General features: G+C 35.9%; 1 protein-coding gene and 1 long non-coding RNA gene across 10 annotated transcripts in view; one reads left to right on the top strand and one right to left on the bottom strand.

Moving 5' to 3' along the window:
- The window catches only part of LOC106666941 (sodium/hydrogen exchanger 9B2), a 174,588-nt gene extending 150,362 nt beyond the window's left edge, over positions 1–24,226 (top strand). For all 6 annotated transcript variants that reach the window (XM_024226775.1, XM_024226777.1, XM_024226772.1 and 3 more), the window contains 8 exons: positions 5,013–5,195; positions 7,244–7,419; positions 10,437–10,543; positions 12,558–12,722; positions 18,694–18,837; positions 18,912–19,013; positions 20,962–21,283; positions 23,154–24,226. In XM_024226775.1, the coding sequence (XP_024082543.1) occupies positions 5,013–5,195; positions 7,244–7,419; positions 10,437–10,543; positions 12,558–12,722; positions 18,694–18,837; positions 18,912–19,013; positions 20,962–21,282 (1,198 nt within the window). In that variant the 3' untranslated portion in view covers position 21,283; positions 23,154–24,226. The remainder of the gene's footprint in view (positions 1–5,012; positions 5,196–7,243; positions 7,420–10,436; positions 10,544–12,557; positions 12,723–18,693; positions 18,838–18,911; positions 19,014–20,961; positions 21,284–23,153) is intronic.
- LOC112126872 overlaps positions 1–26,900 on the bottom strand; it is a 70,260-nt gene that overhangs the window by 22,270 nt on the left and 21,090 nt on the right. For 2 of the 4 annotated variants that reach the window (XR_002910271.1, XR_002910272.1), the window contains exon 2: positions 22,371–22,549. This is a non-coding gene — a long non-coding RNA (uncharacterized LOC112126872). Of the gene's footprint in view, positions 1–287; positions 604–22,370; positions 22,550–26,900 lie in introns of those variants that run through there. The other 2 variants (XR_002910274.1, XR_002910273.1) reach the window with 2 other exon arrangements.

A 26,900-nucleotide genomic window follows, 5' to 3' on the forward strand; every position in this document is an offset into this window, starting at 1 on the left:
CAGCTACTTGATTGATTTCGGGAAAAAGAATAGCTAGTCCGCCACAGTTATGTAAGACGTAAAAATAGAATCGGGCGAAGAAGATATTGGGTNTAATATTCTGTAATGTTTTGTCAAAAAAGAATCTGTGAATAATAGATCATATTGAAGAGTCTAAGTTTATTAACGTAAATTAATTATAAAAGATAGACAAATTGGACATTGTTATCAAATATAAATATTTTTTAAAATATCCTATGTGCGCGATAAAATTAATATTATAGTTCCATATAGTAAGTGATTTTGGATTAAACCATCACCCCAACTCCTACGTAAAGAAAACAAGAAAAAAGAAGGAATTTGCTGGCCGCCAGGAATTTGTTAATGAAAACGATATAACTGATCGGGTGGCAATACCATTAATCTTGAAAGAAAGGGGTTGTGGCACGGGGTCCAGTCTTGGCCCGTTCTACGATTACCTTGGTCTTTGTTCGCCGTGGTTTTCCAACTCTCGGTATTAAAGACTGACCCGAATTTTAGGGAAGCCGGGCGTGCCGACGCCGAGTAGTTTCAATTTCCTCGCCACCGCATTCCACGTCGGCATTCTTCCGATCCTGGACCGCGCTGGGAACAAAAAAAATCGCAAGGCGTATTCGCATATTAAAAATATACTCAGCGGCGAGGAAACATGCTGATAAGAGACTCTGGTCGACCACTCTTATAGAAACAGTCTTCCAGAAGGGAAATAAATTAAGCGTTTATCAGAAAATAAAAGTGTAAGCGTTTTTATAAAGGAGGGCCACCGAAATTCCACATATACATCCAAAATGAATAATAAAAGCCCTCTACGCTTAGGAACCTAATAAAAACGAGTAATAACAGTTTTCACCCTCCATTTTCGTATAACTTTTAGCCAATTTGCTCAGAGGTTGAAATCGAACAGTGATCGTTTTTAGATTACGGGAATTCCCTTGAAATGTAGGACCCGTTAACATCCCCCGGCGCACCCCTCGGCGAGCATTTCCTATTCTCATTCCGATGCCCGTTCCCCCTTACTACAATATAACATTTACTGATTTTCTTATCAAAGGAACTCTCCTACGAACTGTTCTTTGTGTAGAACATTTAAATTTAAATTAAGCTAATATAACAGCAATTCCATTCCCACCGACCCCCCTGGCCATTTTTTTTTCACGATACACCTCCCCCCCAACAACAATTACATTGACAAAATCAACTACTCAACTATGTACTCTGCGAGTGCATAGCCATTAAAAGAAAGTCATTTTGTCAGCTTCACCTTGCCGGTTTCGTCTAAGACCAAATACAACGAACAGACAGGACGGAAAAAACAGATTCAGGAAACATCAATATCGTTAAGGGATTTGGGGATAATGATTGAAAACCAAACTGCAGACAGACCAAAAATGAATTGTATTTTATAATATGAATTATAAATGAATTAAAAAATGGAACAAATAGCAATTTGTAGCAACAAACATAGCAGATATATCACTAACAAACTCATAAACACAAATTATCAGCTGTTCACATACATGGGCTGCACTATTGACAATTTATTAGGTTTCATGGTCCGCTTGACTAAATAAATTCTTTTCAATTAATTAAGGTTTTGGTTGAGATAAAAAATTGAGTGTCACAAGCGGGATTCGAACCCACGACCTTCGGTTAAATACGCCGCTGCTCTACCACTTGAGCTATCGTGACCTCGATTCACTCGGATATTAACCTCCCATCTCAGCCCCACCTTTTGAATTTGCCCTCCTTTTTGCCATTTTTCAAATGTCGTGTAATCTATTCTATTCTCGACGACAAATAAAATGCCCACGGAGAGCTTTATTAAAGTATACTTCATTTTGCTTATTACATTTATTAGGTTTCGCGGTCCGCTTGACCAAATAAATTCTTTTTATTTGGAGTGGATCGAAGTCACGATAGATCAAGTGGTAGAGCAAGGGCGTATTTAGCCGAAGGTCGTGGATTCGAATCCCGCTTGTGACCCTCACTTTCTTATCTCAACCAAAACCTTAATTAATTGAAAATTATTGAGAATACTATAAAGTGAAACCTCTTACTAAGGGCCGCTCATGATGTTAATTTTGTCCTCTTTTGGAAGATGTCCTCTAAAGACAGATTGTTATCGTTTATAACTAATAGTAGTGTTATAACTACTATACACAAAGTGTTATAAATTGTCACTACTAACAGTAGTGTTTATAAGTACATGTAGTTATGTACAGATCCAAGAAGTAAGGTATGTAGATGTACATGTTCAACAACTTAACGATCTTTTAAAATTTTCTCTTACTTTTATTTATCAGCTAATGTTCTTACACCAGGGCACACAAACTTTTCGTAAGAATCATGCACTTCTTTGCTTTCTTTTAAACTTTGCCGGATCGTTAACCATGTTAACGCTAAAAAAGTTGCGGTTGAACTGGAATCATAAAGTGAAAATAATATCTAATGATAATGTAGCATCTAATAAAAATAAAAACACTAATCCACCTCGAAAAAGTTTTTTTTTTAGTAAATGTGTTAAAGAAAATAGTAAACTTCCATGAAAACGGAGGTGTCCCAACAACAAAGGAGTTCCTTATCTGAGGTTTTTCTGAATCAATTAAAAAGAAAATTGACAGATCACAAAAACGGATCGAAATAATAAAAACCCAAGCTTAATCGAACAAACGAACCGACAAAACCATATAAAATCGACATACGCACCCCCAAGACCTTACAAAAGAGACTTGCGTTCAGAGAAATCACACAGACCCGACACTGAAGCGAAATGCCAAAACATGACCATCAGACCAACACAATGACGATAGACCGAGATCTATTGACCAAATTAATTTTTTTATACCTTTTAGCACAGTAAAATTAAAAGAGTAATTCTTACGGAATTTTTGTGTTGTTAATACACATTTTACTTACAGATATTAAAAATAGATAACACCTACTTTTAAATAAATATTTAATTATTTTTTTATTAACGGCAGAAGGCAAAGTGTCAACATTTATATTACTGTGTGTTTCTTAGTGACCGGTTGTCTAATAAATTCTATTCAGCCGTGGGGAGCGGACAGGAATGAGGTACTTTAGAAAAACGCCTTTTTTATTTTTTTGCCGACGTTTCGAGCTTTATTCGGATTATCTTCAGGGCATAAATACCACCACAAAACAGCACCATACTTATGCTCAGAAGATGACCCGAATAAAGGTCGAAACGTCGGCAAAAAAATGAAAAATTGTTTTTCTAATCTACCTCATTCTTTACCGCTCCTCACGACTTCAACAAATTTTTATTACTATTGCTTTTTTATGCGTGATAGTACGGTATCGAAATACAGAATATAAAAGCAATACTATAAAATTGTCAAATAAAATATACCCAATATTGTTTTACTTGTATACTGAGAATTCGCCTCTAGAAAAGAAAAATCTGTTTCTCCTCTGAAAAAAGTAAAATCATGTCACATGTCACCCCGGTTGTTGCTACTTGTGTTCAGCATAAATAAACGTGTGCCATGCTGGGTCAAAACTCGCATTCGACTCCGAAAAAAGAAAACTGCGATAAATGTTATTTATATGCATGCTCTCTTGTACATATATTTTTCTCTTTTTTATCCTCGGAAATATTGTTATTTGCATTTTTTAAGTTACTGCGTTGCGTTCAACAAAAAATACATACGGACAAGAAAAAAATCTTGTTTTATTTATTTGAGAAGAGAGCGACGGTAAGATTTTATAACATTTACAACCAAGAGGAAAGGTATAAATAGGTTACAACTGCAAAAACATAAAAACGTATGTGATGTATGGATAATTTAAATGTATTTTCGTACAAATTAGCGTCTATATTCCTTGGAATGCTTGGAATTTAAAACATTAAAGTATATTTCTTTAAAAATATCCCAATGGAAATAGCAACCGTTGAGATCGATATAGCTGAGTGGTTAGCTTCTCTTGGCTGGACCACGCGGTCTTGTGTTCGATTCCTACCATCACCCCAGAACTTTCTGAACGCTCCTTTTCCCCACTAAAAACAAACAATCCCCGTCTTTGGCGACAAGACAACAAGAAAAAATCAATCAAACCGTTGAATTTAAATCGACATATTCTTTTGGGTATTTTTTAATAATATGGGCGATGACTTCGTAGGACGTCGAAACGTGTGACCATGGAAAGTCAGGTGAACAGGACGGATGAAGTAGAACATCACGTCCAAAGTTCATTAAGTTTTCCCGAGTCTTTAATGAGACGTGACAAATATCACCCTGGTCGCTGTTCCTTAATTTGGCAGAGAATTTAAGGTTCTTCGTCTAAGAAATCGTGAACGAACATCCCTATTTCAATTACGTCAGATGCCTGACATGCGTTATTTAAATGAGTCGAATCATTGTTATTAGTTATATATATATATATATATTTGTTTTTTTTTTTGTTACACAGAAGAGTATTGATCTTCGATAGATGAAAATAATGTACGAAACTTAAATTCAAAATACTTACTCCTTAACAAAACAAGCTTCTCTAAGTGTCCTTAAAATTTTCACGTTGACTTAATTTTGTTTGTTAAGCTTTGATGTCATCAGAGTGTGACTGTTTTATCTTGTAATATCTTGTATATTTATCTTGTATATTTATCTTTTATCTTGTATATTTATGTCGACGAAATATTTTTGCTAAGAAATATCTTGTTGTTACACAAATACTTATTCAAAAAGAAAATCTATTTAAAAAATTCAAAACATAAATTATTCAATTTATAAAAGATTCCAGCCCTCATGCAATCTATTATAACCCGCCCACAACGTCATCCGCTAACTAGTGCTGTATCTAGACAGACGGCGATACAGATTACTTATAAGACTACTAAAAAAATTATTCTACAAAAAAAAGCTGGGTAAAATTTCAACTTTTGCCTATTTTCTCCTAAATTCACATTCAGTTTGTTATATTTATAAACTTATTTCATCGGTCTTGTAATTTCGCTTTTATTTTTATTTCAGAAAAGTCGCCCTTGTAGTCATTCTAACGAGAGCCGGCCTGGACCTTGATGCAGGAGCGATGAAGAGATTGTGCGTCACCGTCCTCAAACTGGGCATCGTTCCTTGGATTGTCGAGTGCCTTATCGTGACGGCACTTTCTCACTATTTCCTCGACCTACCCTGGATGTGGGGGTTGCTACTCGGGTAAATCCTAACAATACAAAAAATTAAGTTCATCGGAATTTAAGAAAAATGTCTACAGCATTCCTATTTGTCCAACGTCTATTTTCGTACATCGCGTTGACATACACGAGAGAATGTTGACAAAAACCTTGTCTCATTATTTGGCAAATAGTTTGCAAAAGGCCAACACACTACGACGTTCTTTTTAAAGAATTTGGTCCCGTCTGATCGATAACTAGTTTGATTGAATTTTTATAAGCTACCATTTGATTTGCTACAGTATAAAGAAATTCCCAAGGTAATTTAATCTACCATGGATCCTTTACACTTAATATTAGCAATTAGCAATTAGCAGCAACACACATTCACATACTACTTTCATACCACTAAAAACAGTACATAACAAACATTCAGAAAAAAACAATATCAAAACCAATACAATAAAAACACTAAAACCAAACAACTCACAACGGAAATAGCATCGAGACCACGCCCTTGACTGCAAACGCCCCTAGCGATAACCCACAGCTCTTACAGAATATAAGACCTCACTGAAGATGGCGCAAATCCGAAACACATAGTAGTAATTTTAAAACCTGTGTGTCGACGGACCCAACAAGTTATCCAGTACCGGTCCAACATGTATTAACCAACTCACTTTACCAACACCTACCATCACATTTATCTATAATTTGAGGGATTTCTTCTGGGTGGGGTGATGAACTGTAATTGTTTTTTTTCCAATCTACTTTTAGTTAATCATTTTTGTTTGCTTTTCATTCGTTTGCATTTCGCTATCACCTGGCTACTTCCAAACGTCAACGCTTTCCCTATGGCAGCAGGCTATGACAGGGATGGTCGAATGGCCACCAGTGACAGCCTGAGGAACAGCATTCATAATCTTTCCACCCAAAGGGTAGTAAAAACGTACGCTCCAGTACGGCCCCACGGGCGCCCACGGCTTCACCATCTCAGAGCTGAAGTAATGTTTCTTGTGCCGTCGTAGTGGCGCAGACCAACGCGTACGCTGACTCACATGCTACACCATGATCGAGTAGAAGTACTACATCCTCGCTGGTGCTACGGTGTCCGGTCGGAGCATCTGCCCGTCGTCTGTCTGTAGGTGGACCTCGTCGGAATCAGGTACTCGGAATCGCAAAAACCGTCGATAAGGACTTGGAGGCTTTCTCAGTATTTTCGCGTGATTCTCAGGACACGTAGTCAACATATGTGAAAACGATTCGTTGCCAGCCCTACATTTGGCTGGCAGGTTTTTATCAGTTCTCCTTGTGGCCTTCCTAGTGTCCATCACATTATCCTGAGGCAAAGAGCACCTTGAAGTAGCATCAGAAAGCTGCCCACAGCGATTTTGACTCCGCGACCTGTAACACACTGGCTGGTCTAATTGACGATCTCGCTCTTCTTCAGTGCTACACCGAGCCGGCCAGCATAGGTTTTAGGCGACACCCCGTTAACTATTGCTTCAAGATGGAGCGATTTATTTCGATGAAGATGAGAATGAATAAATCTCTTGTCCTTGATGTTCGTAAACGACCAAATTGCAGATTTATACAATTGTTTAAATTATTCATAAAAGGTACGCTGTTTTTTCATACCCATTTGGACATTTTCCTACAGTAAAGCACGAAAGACATTCAAAAAGCGAGATTAGGCGAGCCATAATGACCGGGAACAATAAAACTGCGGTGTGTTCAACAACACAACTCGGCCATTATGCAAAATGCTAAATTACAATGCCGTGTAATCATATAAATGTTTCAAGAATAAAATATGTTTCAGCAGCTGAATATATTACTAATATTTTATACAAACCACTTTCAGTATGCAGTTTCCATTTTATTCCAGTTAGATCACCGATCAAGTATAACATTATTACAGACACTGTTAATATTCAAGTTTAAGTTAACTTTGCTTCAAGTCGAAAGTTAGAAATTGATTAACTCCTTTACATCCGATCTTCCTTTATATACTAACGCCGTTCTATTCGGTTTTCGCTCAGACGCTCCTAAACAATGAACGGGTAAGTAACACTGTTGTTTCTGTTTCAGGTCGATAGTGGCTGCAGTTTCGCCGGCAGTGGTGGTCCCGTGCTTAATCAGGCTTCGCAACAAAGGCTACGGAGTCGCTAAAGGGATACCCACTCTCATCATTGCCGTATCCGGTATCGATGACGCACTGTCCGTCGCCGCCTTCGGCATCATACACAGCGCTATGTTCTCATCAAGTATGATACGCTTCATTGCCTGACGAGCGAAAGTCTAACTTATAAAGCGTAACACAACAAATCGACTATCGTTCGGTCTAAAACGCCTCGAGCTGTTAATATTTTATCCTCAGACTTCAAATTAATTAAACAGGGGGCCGCGGTAGCCGAGTGGTTAGTGTGAGAGACTATCAGCTCGTAGCCCCCGCGGTCGTGGGTTCAATTCCCGCCGTCACCTCTGGCCTTTTTTCACAGTACCCCCCCCCACGAATACGCATAATAACATTGTCATTGGCAAAAGAAAAAAAAATTCTGAAATAAACGACTTCCATCCCATGTTACATGATATGTCATAAAATAAATCACAATAAAATCAAAATCCGTTAAGGAAAACAATAAAAGCGGCCGTGATCGTGAAGAACGAGCTTTACGCTTCGTTTGGCAGCGGTTGTTCGGGAATAAAGTAATTTGCTATTATTGCTATTGTTATGAAAAGGGAAATGCTACATTTCCCAATGCAACAAAACATATGCTATTAAAGAATTTTTCGGCTAGATCAAAGTGATATAATTTTACGGCAGTACATACGATTTTTTAAGACAGGTCGCATTATGAAGCCCGTTACCGGCATCACCTCTTTTATGGGTTCCGAGAATGATTTTTATATTTATTTTATTTTGCGTATTACAAATAAATTATATTTTCAGTGGTTTGAGAACGTGATAAACGATGATATCTATAAATTTTCCTTGTATAATTATTAACTATATAGTCCAGTATTTCATTTTCCTTCTTTTTTTTTATCATTGTTCTTTTTTGTCGAAGCTGTAACATTTAAAAACACTTTTAAATCAAATTATTTTAAATTAGTATCAATCAAATAGTAAAGATATTGATGTCGCTATCGAGTTTTCATCCAATACGTCAAGGTTTGTCCAGTCTGTTCCAAAGTACACTTTGAGTTGGGAAAAGTGAAACGAACATGACGAGAAGTTCCGCACGAACTGAACCCACAGCAAACAATGCATGGCCTGGAGAAATGGCGATTTCACAATCGGAAAACGGCAGATTCGGGTTTCAAGGGGATTCGTAACCACTTACCACGAAAATTTAAACCACGACAAATGTCAGATATATAATGACAACGATTAAGGTCAGAAACTGCTTAAAAAATTAGTTAAGTTAAATTAAACGTATCTGAGTTAGCAGTCAAAAAAATTGACTAAAAATTTCTAGGTTACCATTTTTTTTGTACTGGATTGCCCTTTTTAAGATACAAGAAAATACTATAGTGCAAATGACCATAAAAACTGGTCTCCTAACTTGCTCCATCGAGTAGATACGATGTTTTAAATTTTTATCGGAAAATACGGACTTGTCACACAAAAAATCAAACATATTTTTTCCATTACATGTGCCGTTGCGTCAAAATGAAAGTAATTTTTAAAATTTACGTTTAATTGTATAAATATTGAGTCATCTACTGAATATATACAGACAAAACAATAGACGTTTCGTTGGTAAAACCTATAAAGTTTGGTTATTGGTAGATATTTGAAGAATTTCACACATTTACTACGCTGTGAAGTACAAGATAAATTCAAATTATCAAGTTCTGAAAGAAAATTTCAACATCACCAGATTTTTGAATGTGTGATTGAATTTTTGAGTTTCTAAGATTTGTTTCAGAGTGGAAAAGACTTTAAAAATGAGTGAAAAAAATTCATTCTCGAAAATTAAACGGTTGTTCAGGTGTTATTTTGAAGTTTTTCTTCAGGACTTGGTAATACTAATTCGTTACCAATGATCCTTATACGCCTTGAACCTTACCCTACACACCAATCTTCGAATTCCTTTCGCCAAAAAACTCATCCTTTCCCATTCCACAAAATACCATAATACCATTAGTATACACACTTGTCCAACAAATATGCTCCGTACAAAATCCCACGGGGTCAACCCGCCATCTAAATCGACAGTGGCCAAGGGAATAAAACTACTAAATAACAACTAGGTTAGGTCCTCATTGGGCAAATTAACTTTTCCAGCTTTTACGCCATTATATTTTTTGATACTATATATGTATGTGCTTGTGTATATCTTTTAATTTAAGGTTTTGGTTGAAACGAAAAAAGCACGCGAGCCCCCCCCCCCACGACCGAGATTCGAACCCACGACTTTCGGCTAAATACGCCGCTGCTCTAATCACTTGAGCTAACGTGACTTCGATCCACTCTGACACCAACTCCCCATCTCAATTTGCAACCTTTCGAATTTTTCCTCCTTTTTGCCATTTTCCAATATGAGCCGAAGGTCTTGGGTTCGAATCCGGCTCGTGACGCTAGCTTTTTCGGTCCAACCAAAACCTTACATAAAAAGATTAATTAATTGAATGAAGTAATTTCGACAGTCACACCACTAAATGTAATGGATTTAATAATCAAAACGAAGTATAACTTCACTAACAGCACTCCGTGGCCATTTCAGTTGTCGCCGAGAATCGAATCCTGATTACACGATATTTGAAAAATGCCAGAAAGGAGAAAAAAAGTCGAAAGGTTGTAGGTTGTGATGGGGACTTGGGTCCGAGTGGATCGAAGTCACGATAGCTCATGTGGTTAGAGTAGCGGCAGCCGAAAGTCGTGGGTTCGAATACCGCACGGACGCTAGCTTTTGCGTTCCAACCAAAACCTTACATAAAAAGATTAATTATTTGAAATAAGTAATTTGTTCAATCAGACCGCTAAATATAATGGATTTAATGTTTATAAAGTTGTTCAAACGATTCTAAATGAAACAGAAAGCTAAGTGCAGTGTATATTTTGCTGATTAACTTTTTTATCATATATGTATTCTCTAATGAAATTTAAAAGTTTTCGATGAGTGGTTGCAGGATAATGATATTTTCTTATAGTAAAAATCGGATCGTTAAGAAAATTTTATATAACCAGATACTAAATTTTCATTCGACATCATTTCAATCCATTGACCTTATTTTATTTCATGTTTTTTATTAATTATGTTGTCTTTATTCGCAGATTCGCTTGCTTACGAAATCCTCCTCGGCCCTCTATCGATTCTGATCGGACTCGGTTTCGGCTTTGCCTGGGGCTATCTAGCCAAATACGTCCCAGAAAAGGAAGATGTGAGTTGAAACATTTCTTTCTTTTATTTTTCTTCGTCAATTTAGTCTTAATATTTTTTAAATTATTCTATTTTTATTTAGAAAATTCAGAAAAGATTACACTTTCCATATATTCTGGCAGCGTTACAGATTGAAGAACACCTTTTTGCTGATTGAAGAAAACTACTTCACGGAAAAGTGTCTTTTCACTTCAGTCGTCTTCTTTTAAGAAACACTGGCTTTCCATTTGGTAAAAACAGCGGAAATCGTTTCTTTAGACGTGTGCTTTTTTTACTGTGCAGAGGTTTCAGTCTGTGTTTTAAGTTACCGCAGATAAGGTTCACGCTCGAAACAATGTCTACTTTGAACCTATTGTTTTCAACCTTCGGGCATACTCTATTCACCACTATCTATTGGGAAAAGTATCTCGCTGCGCATTTTACATGCAATTCAATTTCAGAAGTGGGACATTTCTAACAGAACTGCTGGGAAAAATGTTTTTTCAAAATGCTATTTCACCGCTGTTTTTGATAAAAATTTTTGTAGAGTTTGCCTCGACTTTAAAAAAATTGTTTTAGATTCTTACAATTTTAAATGAAGACAACATAGTCTTAATTAATCGATTTGTTTTTAAATCTGGTTCTGGCTAGTTAATATCTTTTTATAGTTTCAGAAAATTTGTTACTCCGAAGTTAAATCACTGTAAAAATGTCCTTGGTTCGTTTTCAAATTTTCAAGAAGTTTTGATTTCATTAATCACTCCAATTGGTTAAAATTCTTATATTTTGTTGAATAGTTGATAAGAAATTGAAATCGTTAATATCTGATCTCACTGGCCGAGAACTAGAATAAATCAAGCTATTAGTGATCCACCCTACTTTCATTTAGTGTACCACAAGGTACATTTCTTCAACCTTTACTTTTTTAGTGTACATCACTAAAACAAAATGTATTAAGAATAAAGAGTTTGAGTCTTGGTTTTAATAAACAACGTCATTTTATTTAGTACTTCAGGTGTCACTAACATTAAATTGCGGCTTAAAAGTAATTTTCTTTGCAAAAATTTAAAAGATCGTTCTTTGTCGGATATTTTCAAACGAAATATCAAAGATCAAGTAAATTTACATCAATTTTCTTGTAATCATAACTTCTATTTCAAAAATTAGTCTTCTTTTATTGATTCAGATTCCGTCATAAATTTATAGTATTATTTCATAAATTTAAAAGTCTTCAAACATTTCTAAAATGTAGTTTATTGGAGGAGATTATGTTATCCACTAGCTAACTCAACTGTTCCAGAATTCTTGCTGGAAAATGTCAGTTAATACGCTCTCAAACGAATAATTGTGTCTAATAAATCATTATATTTTGTATAAAATTACTTTAAGTAAAGACTGCAACTTAAGCATAAAACGTTTTTTTCAATTGCTTTAAAATATATTGGTAAAACAGACGTTCAAATCAGCCTGTATGCTAGAATTTAATAAAAGAAACAAATAATTATGAAACTCGTAACATGACTTATCATACTAATGTTAAATTGCCAATAATCTTAACAGTATTGTTTCAACATCATGGTATGCTTAAAGAGAAAATTCAAAAATAGAGTAAAAATTGGTTATTTATCTTGATTCTACAGTTTGTTATAGTTTCTCATATGCTACATATTTTAGTGGTTGGTTTTTTCACTAATATAAATGTATGTATATATTTTTCTTCTATTACAACAATAAATCTCTTTTGCATAATTAAGAAATAATAAGAAAGAAGAATAACGAACAATGGTAAATTAAAAATGGTAAAAAAAAGATCAATAAAACTATCACAATACAGGGTGGCAACCTACTTGAAAAATATGTAAACAGGTTTAATAAAGCACTATTGCTTTTAAAATTCAATAAATTAAAAACGGAAAAAATTTTCGGTCATAAGAAACGTGGAAGAAAATTATATAGTTCAAAATTAACATAAAAATTTCATTCCTTTGAGTGAGATAGCCGGAAACAAATTATTTATTGTTTATTGTCTGTTTCAGCCTTTTGTCGTCCCACTTAGGATCATGATGCTCCTTGGAGGTGGTTTGATAGCCATTCTGGGAAGCGAACTGCTGGAATTCGGCGGTGCAGGACCTCTCGGCTGCATCGCAGCGGCATTTATCTCCTGCTACGGCTGGTCGAAACAAGGCTGGGACGTCGAAGACGTGTGTATTTTATTGAATTCCGAACAACATTTTGTTATTTTTCATATTGGGTAGCAATAAAAATATGATTTGGTCGTTACCGGTTATTTCGGTCTTGCTTTGCACGCTATTATGGCCTGTCAAACGAAAACGATCATTATTTACCGAATTACAGGTTCATCATCCCGCAGATATTTAAAATCTTAAATATTGCGATAGATTCACTGGGTTTACTTTATAGAAAATTGGTTTTTAAGAATTAGGCCACTTTCCTAGGTTTTACGTTGCTAATATCTAAGATTATTCGGAGATTGTGAGATACGGTCTAGTGTGACGTAGGTTTTAGAAAAACATTTTATTTAACGTGCCAACGTTTCAATCTTTATTGACATCATCTTCAGAGCCTGGGATATACAAACATTGCTTAAATTTAACAAATACATGTGTGATGTGGAAAAAAGTGAATTTATACAATGCAAAAAAATAATTTTTTTTTATATTAAATGAAAGTATTTCTACTCACTCAACGTGTTTCTTTTCTGCGTAATTGTGCCATTCTTGTGTGTCGTGTTGAGAGTACATGTACTTGTTAAATTTAAACAATGTTTGTAAATCCCAGGCCCTGAAGATGATCTCAATAAAGATCATTTTTTTAAATTATCTTAAATATGTGGTGATTAGTGACCGTTAATCGATAATTATTCAGAAATCGTGAGATGCGGTCTGGTGTGATGTAGGTTTTAGAAAAAGTTTCTTTATCGTGCCAACGTTTCTTTATTGAGATCATCTTCAGTAACGGCACAATTACACCGAAGACAAACACTTTGAGTGAGTAGAAATACTTTGATTGAATATAAAAAATACATTTTGCATTTTATAAATTCACTTTTTTCCACATCCTATATGTATTTGTTAAACTTAAACAATGTTTGTAAATCTCAGGCCCTGATGATGATCTCAATAAAGATCCAAACGTTGGCACGATAAAGAAATCGTTTTTCTGAATCCTACATCACACCAGACCGCATCTCACGATCTCCGCTTGATCGACTAACGGTCACTAATCACCACACGCTGCTTATATCTTATTAGACGTTATTATTAATGTCTTAAAATGACGGTATTTGCACTATGTTTCCTTTTTTTGTTTTTTGGGAAGAATGTACTGACTATACAAGTGGCGATGTCCTTCAAGTATGTCGTTAATTCTGGTGTTTGGCTATGTTAGTGTGGCATTTGTAAAGTTAAAATTGTTTTTGATGTGAGTAGGAAATACCTTGTGTTGTCTGCATTTCAGCAAAAAAGTTCTCTGATTGATAGCCGATGCGAGTTTCTTCTCTTTGTTGGCGATGTCCTTCTACAAATGAAGGACATCGCCAACAAAGAGAAGAAATGACAAGGTTTACAGCTCTATAAAAACATCATTATAAAATAAAGATTAATTATAAGAGCTAAAAATACAGGCTGCAGCAGTCGAACTTTATGTCGGTTAATCATACAATTTAAAATTAAACCCAAAATACTAATTTATCAATATCCAAAGGGGCAATGAATAACTGTTTAAAGTGGGAGATATATGGACCACTTTTTTCCTCACTAATAATCTACATCTCGGTGTAGTTTGGATGGAAAAACAAATTCAGTTTTTATCTACCAAGCTTTCGACTTATTTTAAGGTCTTCATGAGGTCAAAACAATCTTAAAGATCTGTAAAGACTCAGGCCAAACTTTGGCAAGGATTGTTACTGACCATAAAATATAGGTCGAAAGCTACCGTAATCGCAGTCCTTGGCAAAAAAGAAATTTGAAACCATATATTAACAACTTAATTCTGTCAATGAATAGAATCACTCTTTACAATTGTTTTAACCTGATGATGACCTTAAAATAAATCAAAAGCTTGGTAGATAACAACTGAACTTATTTTTTCATCCAGACCATACGAGTTTCTTTTGCAACACTGATCTTCTTACAGTATCTAGTTATGGGCATAGTATTAAAATTTTGATGTATCTCTTGTCGCACACGATAATGAAAGAAAGAATGGATTTGCAATAATCTTAACTATATGTAAATAAAGCTTAAATTGGTACATGGCCTAAAATTTGTGACATTTTATATGAGATTTTTGTTCTTTTGTAGGCTATATATAGTGAGGAAATAATTGCTTGGTATTCAATCGTTTTATATTAAAAAAGCTGCTCTCTTCGGGCAAAGAAAGAAGGACTTTAAGAGATATTTTATCGAAGAAGACTTTAGCAGGCCGTTGTAACGCCGTTTAAATATAACAACAATTATGATAATAATTCGTTCATAAATCGTTTTCACACTTCACAAATTTCCCCGCCAAAGCAAGACCCGGCGATATGGGAAATCCAATGTGAAAAACATGATTTAATGTCGTTGAATGCTAAACCATCCTTACCGCAGTGTGTTACCGGTTTCTAATCGCATTCTAGAACAGCGGCGTTATTACCTTGTTCCCTGCAATTGAATTGCCACTATAAAATTCGCATCCGGCCGCTTAATAACAAAATTGTTAATTCAACAGGATATAAACAATTGTAAAACAGTACCCCCAGTCCCAGTTGGGAAAAAAAATCAGCGTTAAAATTAACAAACGAAAAGAGCTCAACGTTTATTCGTCAAAGCTACAAGTAGAATGTTAAGAGATTATTGGAAAATATCTCTTTAGAAGCTGCCTCCTCGTTTATCGTTTCCACTTGTAGGCCATTGAATTTCCATTCGGCAATGGCTTTCGTGGATCAATCATTCAAACGTATTTATAATGGGCCGTAATGTCTTTTCTTTGTCCGCCTTCTATGCCAACCCTTTAATAAGAATATTGAACTGATGTTCAATTCGTCTTTCTTTCATGTATTTTTAGTTGTCATTTTGTGTCCAAAAGATATTTAAATATTCTGAAAATAGATATCGATTATTATCAACGTTGAACTATGTATCCTCGTTAATTTCATGATTTTATCTATTATTTAACCATTTGTATTTTATTATTCGGTGGCTCCAAGTATATTGCTTGTTTGGCCCAAGTCGATTTATACACTGCCGGACACCTTGCAAAGTAATGATACAGTATCGTAGCATATTCATTTCATCATCTTATTATAAAGGGTGAATAAATTTTTGACGCACCGTAGGAAGGCGTTAAAAGGCGGAAAATTTGTGCAAAAATATCCAAAATTAGTATTCAATGGTTTTTTGGGGCGCAGAAAGCAAATATCAACCTAGTCCAGCTTGCCATACACGTATTTTCACCTACTTTGTTTTTTCACAAAATAATTATCAATTGTATTTCAATAGAAACTTGAATTTTCTAATTTCTGAGTTTTAAAGTAGGTTAAATGTTTTTCCAGAAAAGGTTAATAGTGGTTTTCTGCTCCTCAAATAAAAATACTCCGACAATTTTTTTTAGAACATCACAAAACATTTTTTAAGTTAAATATTAATTCCATTATATTTAGTGGTCTATTGCCCAAATTATTTGTTATAATTAATTAATCTTTTTATGTAAGGATTTGGTTGAAATGATTAATTAATTAAATATTAATAAGTAAATTAGTCCAAAGCCTCAAAATTTTTCAACTATGACTAAACTTTCTAGCTTTGACACGACCCCTGATCAATCTGAAACTTTACAAAGCTTTGAAACCCGATAATTTATTCCTATCGGCTTAAACCCGGGCTCCTTACTGAATTAGAACCGGAGATAGAAAGTTAATCGTTTGATAAGGTATAGCTAATTTTATCATTATTTTTCCCACATATAATGAACGCTAGTCAGTGTTGACGTAATCTGAAAGAAGATAAACTTAACATTTGGATGGTAGTAATAACTTTATTTTGGATAAAATACAGATGTGTTATGAATTTTTAGCTGAAACGTTTAATTGAAAATGGATGTCAGTGAAAAACATTTCCCACAGCGAATTCAGTCAGAATTTTTTTTAGCGTGGTTTGCAACAGCAGATGACACATCAACATTCCGTTCCCGAGAACTCATCGTCAACAAGACAAGAGGATCTTTAGTGCCCTCACCTGGCCTTTTCGGCCTTATCGGATGTTTTGATTCTCAAGATGTGAGCTGACGCACCTCCACATACGACGGAATAGTGTTACCGTCGCAGCATTGGTGTAGAGGCGCCCCAGCCCCTAAGGGCCGAGACAACCTCGCTCTCCGCTTGTCCACTCCGAATGGTCCGGCCCGCATTGTGCATCGGGTCGTATGCCGCACGCAAAGGGCTAACATGCCGAAATACATCAGCCTGTTCTCCCCCGTACTCCCTAGATAGAGAAGGCCACTCTATCTCCCTGAGCATAGGGGCTCCCCTAGCGTAGAAACTTCCGAATCCGCTCCGGCAGCGGTTTAGTTTAAAGTGTAATTGCTAACCACACCCTAGATGAGCACCGCCTACGGTAAAGTCACTTATCGAGCTCAGCCTACACCTGCCATGCGCATTCGAGGGACGCCATAGGCTCAGCCCAAGGGTACCACGCCGGTCATACGCACAACAATGCAAAGCATACTCGAGTCAGAGACACCGATTCACTACCCGTTTCCGTTCGCTTACTCACGCATTCGAGGGACTATTCAGCATGATCATCGCGTCCTCAACGCTTACAAGCTGTCGTCCGGTCGCAACCTCTCCCGTGGGGCCGGGGGATAATGACGCTGGCCATACGCAAGCTTCACGAGGGTCACAGATGAAAGACAGCCTCTATCTAAGTTCCCGCCAGGGGGGGTCACCACGCGCCACCACGAAACCTTTCCCAATGTAACTTTGTGCTGATTTTGAAACATTCAAGTTACCCCGAGGTAGAGACGGCCATACACCCTCCCCCGTCTATGCAAACAGGATCTAGTGTACTGGCCTTCGTGTGACTCTGCTAAGGCACCCGCCGCCCATGCCGACTCTAGGCCGACACGAGAAGAGAGGTTGACACGCCCTCTGGGCTGCACCTTTATTTTGTGCCCGGATACCCCCCCTTGCAACCAAGAGTTGGGAGGGGTCAGAGGATAGAATGAAGGAACTCGGATTGAGAAAAAGGGCCGTGGATGAGAACACGAGGTGAGCCGTTTCAGGGTCTCGAGTCTCAAACCACACTATACCACCCGTCGTCGCCGTAGTTCCACACATAGTGGGCCACGACTCCCAGGGTGGGTGTGACACATCAACAACCGGATTGAGGGTATTTTTGAAAAAAAAATTGTCAAAGAGGGGCCGCTGGATTCGAACCCATGACCTGACAGTGAGGAGCGCTTTAACCGTTTTAAGCGAAATTTCATATTTAAGGGTTTTAAAGAGTTAAAACGAATACGATTTTTTTTATTTTCTTAACGTTTTGGATTATTTTATCGGAAGTGTTTTCGTTTTGGTTAATTTTTATACATCTAATAACATTTAAAACAATATTACAATTTATTTTTAACTTTAAATGCAAAATAAAGCAAAAAATATTTTAAACTTGAACTTTAAAATTTCTCTCTTCAAGCAAAAATTTGGATTAGATAAAAAAAAATAGATAAATTCCGATTATTTAATTTCATTGTGTACAATAGGTTGACAGGTGGGATCAGTAACACGATTTCCTATAAAAATTCAAATTTGTTTCGTTATAAAAATTTAGAATTATCGACAACGTGTCTAAAAATATCTTTCTCTCTCATAAAAACATCAGGCGTTTGATCTTTTGATCATCTCTGGCTTGGGGAAAAAGTTTGGATAGCTGTATTATTCACTTCAAACGCACAATAATTCCACTGTTAAATTGTTAAATAGAAGGCATCCTAAAATTCATTTATGTAGCTGAATTATTCAACAGTCAACTCAATTATTGTTGTTATTTTATCCTCCTTAACACCCAGGTTTTTGCTATTCAGGAATCATGTCGTAACTTGTGCACGATTAAAATATGTGCGGAGTTTTTTTTTCTTTTCAGATCGCAACATCGCTAATTAATATTGTTTACGCAGAACCCCGTGGCGACTGCTTTCGAAATATTTTGGATGATTTTCGAGCCGATCCTTTTCGGACTGACTGGGACCCAGATTAAAATCAACGAGATGGACGGCTACATGGTCGGCATTGGGGCATCCATCTTGGTCGCCGGTATTCTTGTGAGTCACGAAAAATTGAATACGTACTTTGATGTCGAAAATATTTTAAATATAATGTAGACTCACTATTACAGTTAAGGATAATTATAACGTGCCTCATTGCCGTAGGATCAAAGCTGAACATCAAAGAGAAAATATTCTGTGCTCTTTCATGGATGTCCAAAGCGTCCGTTCAGGTAAGAATTTTTTTCTTTCCTTGACATTCAACAATGACACATTTTCTTTTACACAACATGTTATCGGCTAAATGATCCGTTTTACACCTTTTCACTGAAATTTAAATTATTAAACATTTAAATTAAAATAAAAATTGGCCAACGGTTTTCGCTGTGTACCTTTGAACGTAAATTACCAACTTGTACATCGCATTTTTTTAGAAATTTGGTTTCGCTTAATAATATTTTTTTTAAAACCTAAATATTTGAAGATGAAAAATTTCTTTTTAGTACGCGTTATTTTAAACGTTTGTTTAAATAAACAATATATATTACGATAAATATGATAAAATTTACGACTAGTGCTATAAAAATTAATTTGACATTATTCATTTTCAAATACTTAATATTTTTTTCATACTTACCTGAACGTTGCAAAAATATTTTCAATTTTTTTTATTACATTTATTTGGTATTTACAACTACAAGTGATGTATTAAGTAAATATGGTCGTATATGTTGAATTATCATTTGAGGCTCTTGTAGGAGAAGTTACCCAGTGGTAACACTCCTTCACACTGATATCTTGTTCAGTCTTCACACAACAAGATATCAGTGTGAAGGAGTGTTACCACTGGGTAACTTCTACAAGAACCTCAAATGATAATTCAACATATACGAACATATTTACTTAATACATCACTTGTAGTTGTAAATACCAAATAAATGTAATTAAAAAAAATGTCAACGAAATTCACTAATTTCGTGGTCCGCTTGACCAATTAATATATGACAATTAATTAAGGTTTTTATTTGAGATAAAAAAGTCAATGGCACGAGCGGGATTCGAACCCACCATCTTCGGCTTGATACGCCGCTGCTCTACCTCTTTAGCTATCGTGACCTCGATCCACTAGGACATCAACTTCCCATCTCAAATTCAAAAGGTGCGGTTGAGATGGGAAGTTGATGTCCGAGTGGATCGAGTTCACGATAGCTCAAGTGGTAGAGCAGCGGCGTATCAAGCCGAAGATCGTGGGTTCGAATCCCGCTCCTGCCATTGACTTTTTTATCTCAACTAAAACCTTAAGTAATTGTAATTTCAACGAAAGTTCTAACACTTGATTTTTTTTAATGACTTGCAAGCTGGTTTATTGTAATGCACGAATGTTTCCGTTTTGTAACTGTTACATAATATAATGTTTGTGTAAAACCGTTGAACCTGACAACTAAACTCTATTAATTAACCTCAAAGAATCGAGCATTACATCAATCTGAATCCTAAACCACCAAACTTTACTTCACCCCCAAAAATACACAAACCTAACATTCCCATCCCACCAATAGCCAGGTATAGGCCAACCCTTGCAAAAACTAAACTATCAAAGTTTGTTACAGATATCTCCCAAAATACAATATGCAATTACAAAAAAAAAAACACATTCTTCGTTAACAACACAATAGACCTGGTAGTAAAACTCAACTTAACAATCCCAAACTAGTCTCCTTTGACATAACAAATTTGTAGAAATGATGAATGGTGGAGTAAATGCGGTGTTCAATCCTTTTTAAAAAAGTGTGTAGAGATTAGTGACCGTTAATCGATAGTTATTCAGATATCGTGAGATGCGGCATCTCAACCGCATCTCACGATATCTGAATAACTTTTTAAAAAAGATAGTTCCTACTCACAGTAAGTTGTTTTGCAACGATCCGGATTTCGAGCCCTTAGCTCATCATCAGGTTGAAGGAGTTCTACAGTAATAGTAAAGAGGTTAGGTATTTTTGGCTTATACCCTCTTCCTTTACCACGCATTTCTATGTTTAGCTTTGGCGGAGTTAAGAAATAGTTTCACTTAATTTATAGAAACATTACAAATAAATACAATTCAGAAAATTAAAAAAGATGAACTGGAACTATAATTGATAAGTGATATAAAGCGAGGTTATGGACGTTGGTTTGTTGTAGGCGGCGCTCGGTCCCGTGGCGCTGGACATCGTTCGTGAACGGGGTATCGACGAGTCTGTCTACGCCCAAAAAGTGCTCACGATCTGCGTCATGTCGATCATATTGACGGCACCGATCGGGGCGATACTCATCACGATGACAGGATCCAAGCTGCTCAATAAGACTAGCGAGCCGATCATCATGGAAGGGTGGAGGCGGTCTGCCCGCCCCTCGCTCAGGGACATAACAATTTTCACGGAGGATTTCGACGACATGGATGATTCGCGGTCTATCGAACGGCCATCGATCGTCGTCTCTGACCAGCCGATGAATGTGTCGTGAGGTATACTTTTTAACTTTTTTTTTCTAATCTGTACTTTTCGTGCAACATATTCATACCTTATTTAACGTTGAGGGAAGAAAATAATTTATGTTTTTCTATTTCGGGGTCATTTCTGCCATAAGTAATTGTAGAGTGAAGTCTGTTGGACAAGGCATGGACAAAATTATTAGGGAAATGGTTGGGTTTACTCTTGTGTTTGGGAAGGTAGTGATGTAGATATAAAGAGTATTTACAATAGTTCTAACGACTTTCGATTGGAAGAAGTGTCAAATCTATACATATTTAGCAGTCATAATGCACAGTATTAATTATTTTAATTAATTATAAATTTTAACAAAGGTCTATGTTTAGATGAAAAAGTTAGACACGAGCGGGATTCGAACCCACGACCTTCGGCTCAATACGCCGCTGATCTAACCACAACGTCACGATAATTCAAGTAGTTATTATTAGATTAAGTTAATTTATTGGATTTATAGCGGTTTACGTGATCCCACCAAGGAAAGTGATTGAGTAATTAATAACAAGAAAGTTTATATTTTTAAATTAATAAAACGCAACTGTACGATACTGAATGGATCGGAAGATGACCATCGAGATTCGCGGTGGATTGGTGCTTTCTCGGAGATAGCTATGAGTAGAGTGGAGTGCTGTGAGGTTCTCCTGGCTTACTCTCTGCTGGTGGAAACTCAGGTGTCCACTTAGTTAATATTTGGTTGATATTAGAATTTTTCAGAAACCGTCAATTATATGAAACTTGATAAAAAATTGGACCAGAGATCTTGCCCGGAGGGCCATTGATCATTAGTGACCTAAAGATATAACTAGCACAAGTTTAACCAAATTGAATTTATGTCTACGGGAAACAATATGGACAAACCCAACCGCATCAATGCCGGCCAATCAATGAACTCTTACCACTTTATTACTACAATATATAAAAGAAATATCAAGAAAGAGGCCTTCTCAAATATTGCCAGATAGGAGAAATCTGATAAGCCGAATGTCTCTATTGGTCATCGCAACAGTGATCAAATATTTTATAATTGAAATGCGAATTGATTAATTGAAGTTATGCAATCATTACCTCTACGTTTATGATTGGTTGTGGATATCCGTCCACGGGTGAATACAATCATGTTGAACTGATCAAAACTGATAGCCATTTCACATCATCTTCAGTGAAGTATTCCTCGTTCTGAATCTGAATATGAGTGAAGCGATCCGTGTACATTTCACCACTTCTACAATTGGCTGTCAAAGTACCTAAAACAAGAATCGAATTAGTTTTTGTTTAACTGTTATTGTATTTGTGCTGTGACTTGTAATTTCATCTTGATCCACTTTCGAATTTTAACGCCTAAGCCCATGTCGACTTGTGAAGATGAATAAATAATTATAACATCATAATTTTGAAATGGGGTGGATTATTAATGAGCGAGAAGTTAAGGAAAGCTCTCGACAGAATTAATTAACTATTTGTGCCGGCTGAAGAACAATAATTCGTAAACGGAAACTTGAGCAGTGCTGAAAAAGTCGAACTTTATTGGGGATAATTTTGAACAAAAGGGCAACGCTTCTATTGAAAAACTCTGAGGGGCGTGATCCAGGGGAATTGAACGCTGATTTAAGGATTGGACGGTTTCCATAACTGTGCTCGGAGGTCTGTTTATTACCTTCTAGGCGCCCCATCTTTTATTCTTGCTGATTTCTTTAAATAAAAACTGTTCAATTTTAAAAATATCTTACCTATCATAACGTTCATTTTTTTTTTCATTTACGAGTATCGACAAGACAAAAAGAGGAAAATTTTCCCACATTTCGTAGCAATATATCATTGAATTTGACAAAGGTTTTCGTTCTGTTTCAGGTCCTGTGTCAAACAAGGCGGATGACATGTTGAACTTCAATTAGACTTATTATAGTGTTTAAATTGCTAAAAAAAACGCCATTTAACTAAAAGATTCTATAACGCAAATTGCGAAGGAAACCAAAAATGTCTATGATCGGAATACGGTAAAAACACCTTCACATTAAACAATAAACAAAAAATCTGAAAAATTAAATGAATCTCATTTGCCATCCCATGTTATGAGATATTTTGGCAGTAGCATTAGTTCTGAACAAGATCTATTATTTGTGGAAATGTTGGACTGTACATGTAAAACAGATTTGCAATAAGGCCTATACCTGTAGAAAATATTTTACGCATCAATATCTTTTTAGTTAAGAAATATTACGACCATACCTATACCCCTTTACCACAAGCGTAAATCCAGAAAGCGATAATTAATTTATATTTTATCACAAAAGTTAAAATTGCGGTCTAATAGTCTAATAATTTGCATTAATTATTTAAATTGAGAAGTTATCCCATCCGATCTTTTAAGCCTGTCAAACTGGCTGTTACATTAAAACTGTGCCTCTGTGTTTACGCTTGTCAAACAAACAATCCGAATTAAACCAATATTGGAACAGCCTTTTAATAGAATAGGATAACAGTTAATTATCGATTTATCATTGTTCATCACAATTCCTGTTAAACGGACTAGCGCCCTCGATAAAAACTTACCATTTCGATGCTGCTAATCCAAAAAGTAGTTATGAAAACATAAATGAAGTTCTTTGTTGTTAGAACAACGAACATATACAAATTTTTATTATACATTCGGGTAGAAGTATTTTTTGTAACCATATAGTTACCTTCGTTTCCAAAGAGAAATGTTTGTATAAACTATTTTTAACATTGTAAATTTGTGTAAATAAATCATGCGAGTTATATGGTAGACTTAGTAATACAACTTACGTACTGCAGGTGTAGGTATAAGTATTTTTTAAATATAATCTAATCAAATTCTTTAGAAAATTTAGTTTGTGCAAAAGTTCAGTTCTTTTTTTAAAGACACTGTATTTTTACTTGAAATAAAGTTGATGTTAGTCTCACTTATTATTTTCATTAAAATTCCTCAACAAACATTTGCACTATTTTCTAGTTTTCACGTAGACGCTGGGGAGCTACCTCCTGTCTACCGGAGAAAAATTATAGATTCAACCCTCATAGACCTCTTTCTTCAGGAAACATTCCTACTGTACCTAGTGTATTCAATAGTATTTAATCTTTCCGATATATAATCTCAACTCTGCTTCATCGCTGAACCTAAATTTTCCAAATAAAAAAACTCTCTCACCAACACTGGGATAATGAAAACCCCAAATTTTCTTTCTCATTAACACGAATGATTATTCAGAAATCGTGAGATGCGGTCCGGTGTGATGTAGGTTTCATAAAAACATTTTCTTTATCGTGCCAACGTTTCGATATTTATTGAGATCATTTTCAGGGGTCAAAGTGTTTGTTTTCTGCGTAATTGTGCCATTCTTGCGTATCGTGTTGAGAGTACATGTACTTGTTAAATTTAAACAATGTTTGTAAATCCCAGGCCCTGAAGATGATCTCAATAAAGATCGAAACGATGGCACGATAAAGAAAATGTTTTTCTAAACCTATGTCACACAAGACCGCATCTCACGATCTCCGAATAATCATTGACTAACGGTACACACAAATCACATTATTGGATCTGTATCGCCGGACTTCGTTCTCTGAAACGCACTTCGGCCGTTTTCTCCCCAGACAGTACCTCACAGAAGTACAAAATGTGTTCGTTGAATAGCAAACTGACAAACACCTCCAACTTTAAATCAAAGTATGCTGAGTAATGCTGAAAGTTTTCAAAAATGAACTTGAAAAAACAGGCTAGGACATGGCAAATGCCTTAATCAGTTGGGTTCAAAGGTATGAAAGGAATACCGTAATTATCTAAATATGCAGAACACTTCTAACCATCGACTACGAATTTATATATACGATGGTAAATTGGCGGTGTTCGAAATGTAATTTTAGACAATAGGAGGTAGTATTTCCCAGACTGAGAATAGTCCATATGCGATACACTCACAGAAGCACTCACTCCTCATTGTGAAAAATCAAGTTGAGAACAGTGAAGCACTTCTAACTGAAGATTTTACTATNCATACAAATGAGTAATCCTGTAAACGTAAACAGAATATTTTATATAGATTTTTTTTAATGAAAACTTAAAATCCTGCATTATTTTCCGGACAACCCGATACAAAATGTGTTCGTTGAATAGCAAACTGACAAACACCTCCAACTTTAAATCAAAGTATGCTGAGTAATGCTGAAAGTTTTCAAGAATGAACTTGAAAAACAGGATAGGACATGGCAAATGTCTTAATCAGTTGGGTTCAAAGGTATGAAAGGAATACCGTAATTATCTAAATATGCAGAACACTTCTAACCATGGCGAAACATAAGAGTGCCAGTGTAAAGTAAACCTGCTTTAGAATTTAATTTATGTTTTTAAAGTATATCAAATTAATAAAAATTTATTTAAGGGAAAAAACTTAAAAAGCCCACAAACTGTTGGCGAGGTTTAAACTAAAGAGCTTTGCACTCTCCACACAAAGTACAAGCCGTAGTTCCCAATTTTCAGACTAACTGATTACAAAATAGCTCACTCGTGAAAAGAAATATTTTATGAGTCGTTTTATATGGTATGCGACGCAATCCAAGTCTTTTTTAATGTGCAAGACTAGAATACGATTGTTACTGGGTGATGTCACCATACGCAAAAACTTATTTTGAGTCATTTGTAGCGAGGCGATGTCTCCAAGCCCCAAGGGGCAAGCATGCAAGAGCATCGGTCTGATCACTACTTTATACAGAAGTTTGTTTACTACGGACTTTTAGAGACCCTGCACGGTAAGGGGAACAAGACATGAATGGAGCTTTACCTTCATTTACACAACTCTTTACACGGGCAGCGAAAGTTTACTGTCAAGTATTTCCCAAGGAACTTATCAGTAGCAGACCAAGGTATGACCCAACGCCTGCAGTCGACTGTAAAGAGGATAGACTACGTTTTTGTCGGATTAGTTGTATGCTCCATTTGCTATAGAAATTGCCAATACATGGTCTTTGTAATCTGTTGATTATTGTATTTATTCACCAGGACGAAGGCAATGACATCAGCGTATTGGGTCTGCAATTTAGGTTTTGACATTGTATTGAAAAAGAACAGGCCCTAATATGGATCCCTGCGGGAGACCAGCAGTTGTGTTACAAGTATGAGAACGGGTTGAGATAAATTAATTGACTACCAATTTGCTAGTGCTCAAATATTTTTTTAAAATTTTCTTTTATAAAGGTTAGGTCCGTTTAGCTAGATCCAAAGTGTCAAAATAGGAATAACTTTAATTTTAAGAGTTTTCCATTTGTGAAACTGTAACTAGACCGCATACACTGTACATGGGACTATTCAGAATACCCTACACACATTGCAGATAATTATTTTTGGTAGATATAAACACGATGCTACCTAATTATCATATCATTTTCAAGAATGGATCGGTGTTAAGGTGGAATGTAGGTTGTGCCTGGTACAGCCCAATTAAGAACTAAAAACCAAATAATGCTACTATCGTCTATATCGACTTTCACTGCTGAAATGTGTGCGCTGACAACACGTTGTCACGTTGGAATGGAATGAATTTTGCTTGACAGCATGAGCTCCATAAAAGAGATCGAGCTTTT

This window comes from Cimex lectularius, unplaced genomic scaffold, assembly GCF_000648675.2.
Source record: "Cimex lectularius strain Harlan isolate CLEC.00 unplaced genomic scaffold, Clec_2.1 scaffold142, whole genome shotgun sequence".
Classification (NCBI taxonomy): Eukaryota; Metazoa; Arthropoda; class Insecta; order Hemiptera; family Cimicidae; genus Cimex; species Cimex lectularius.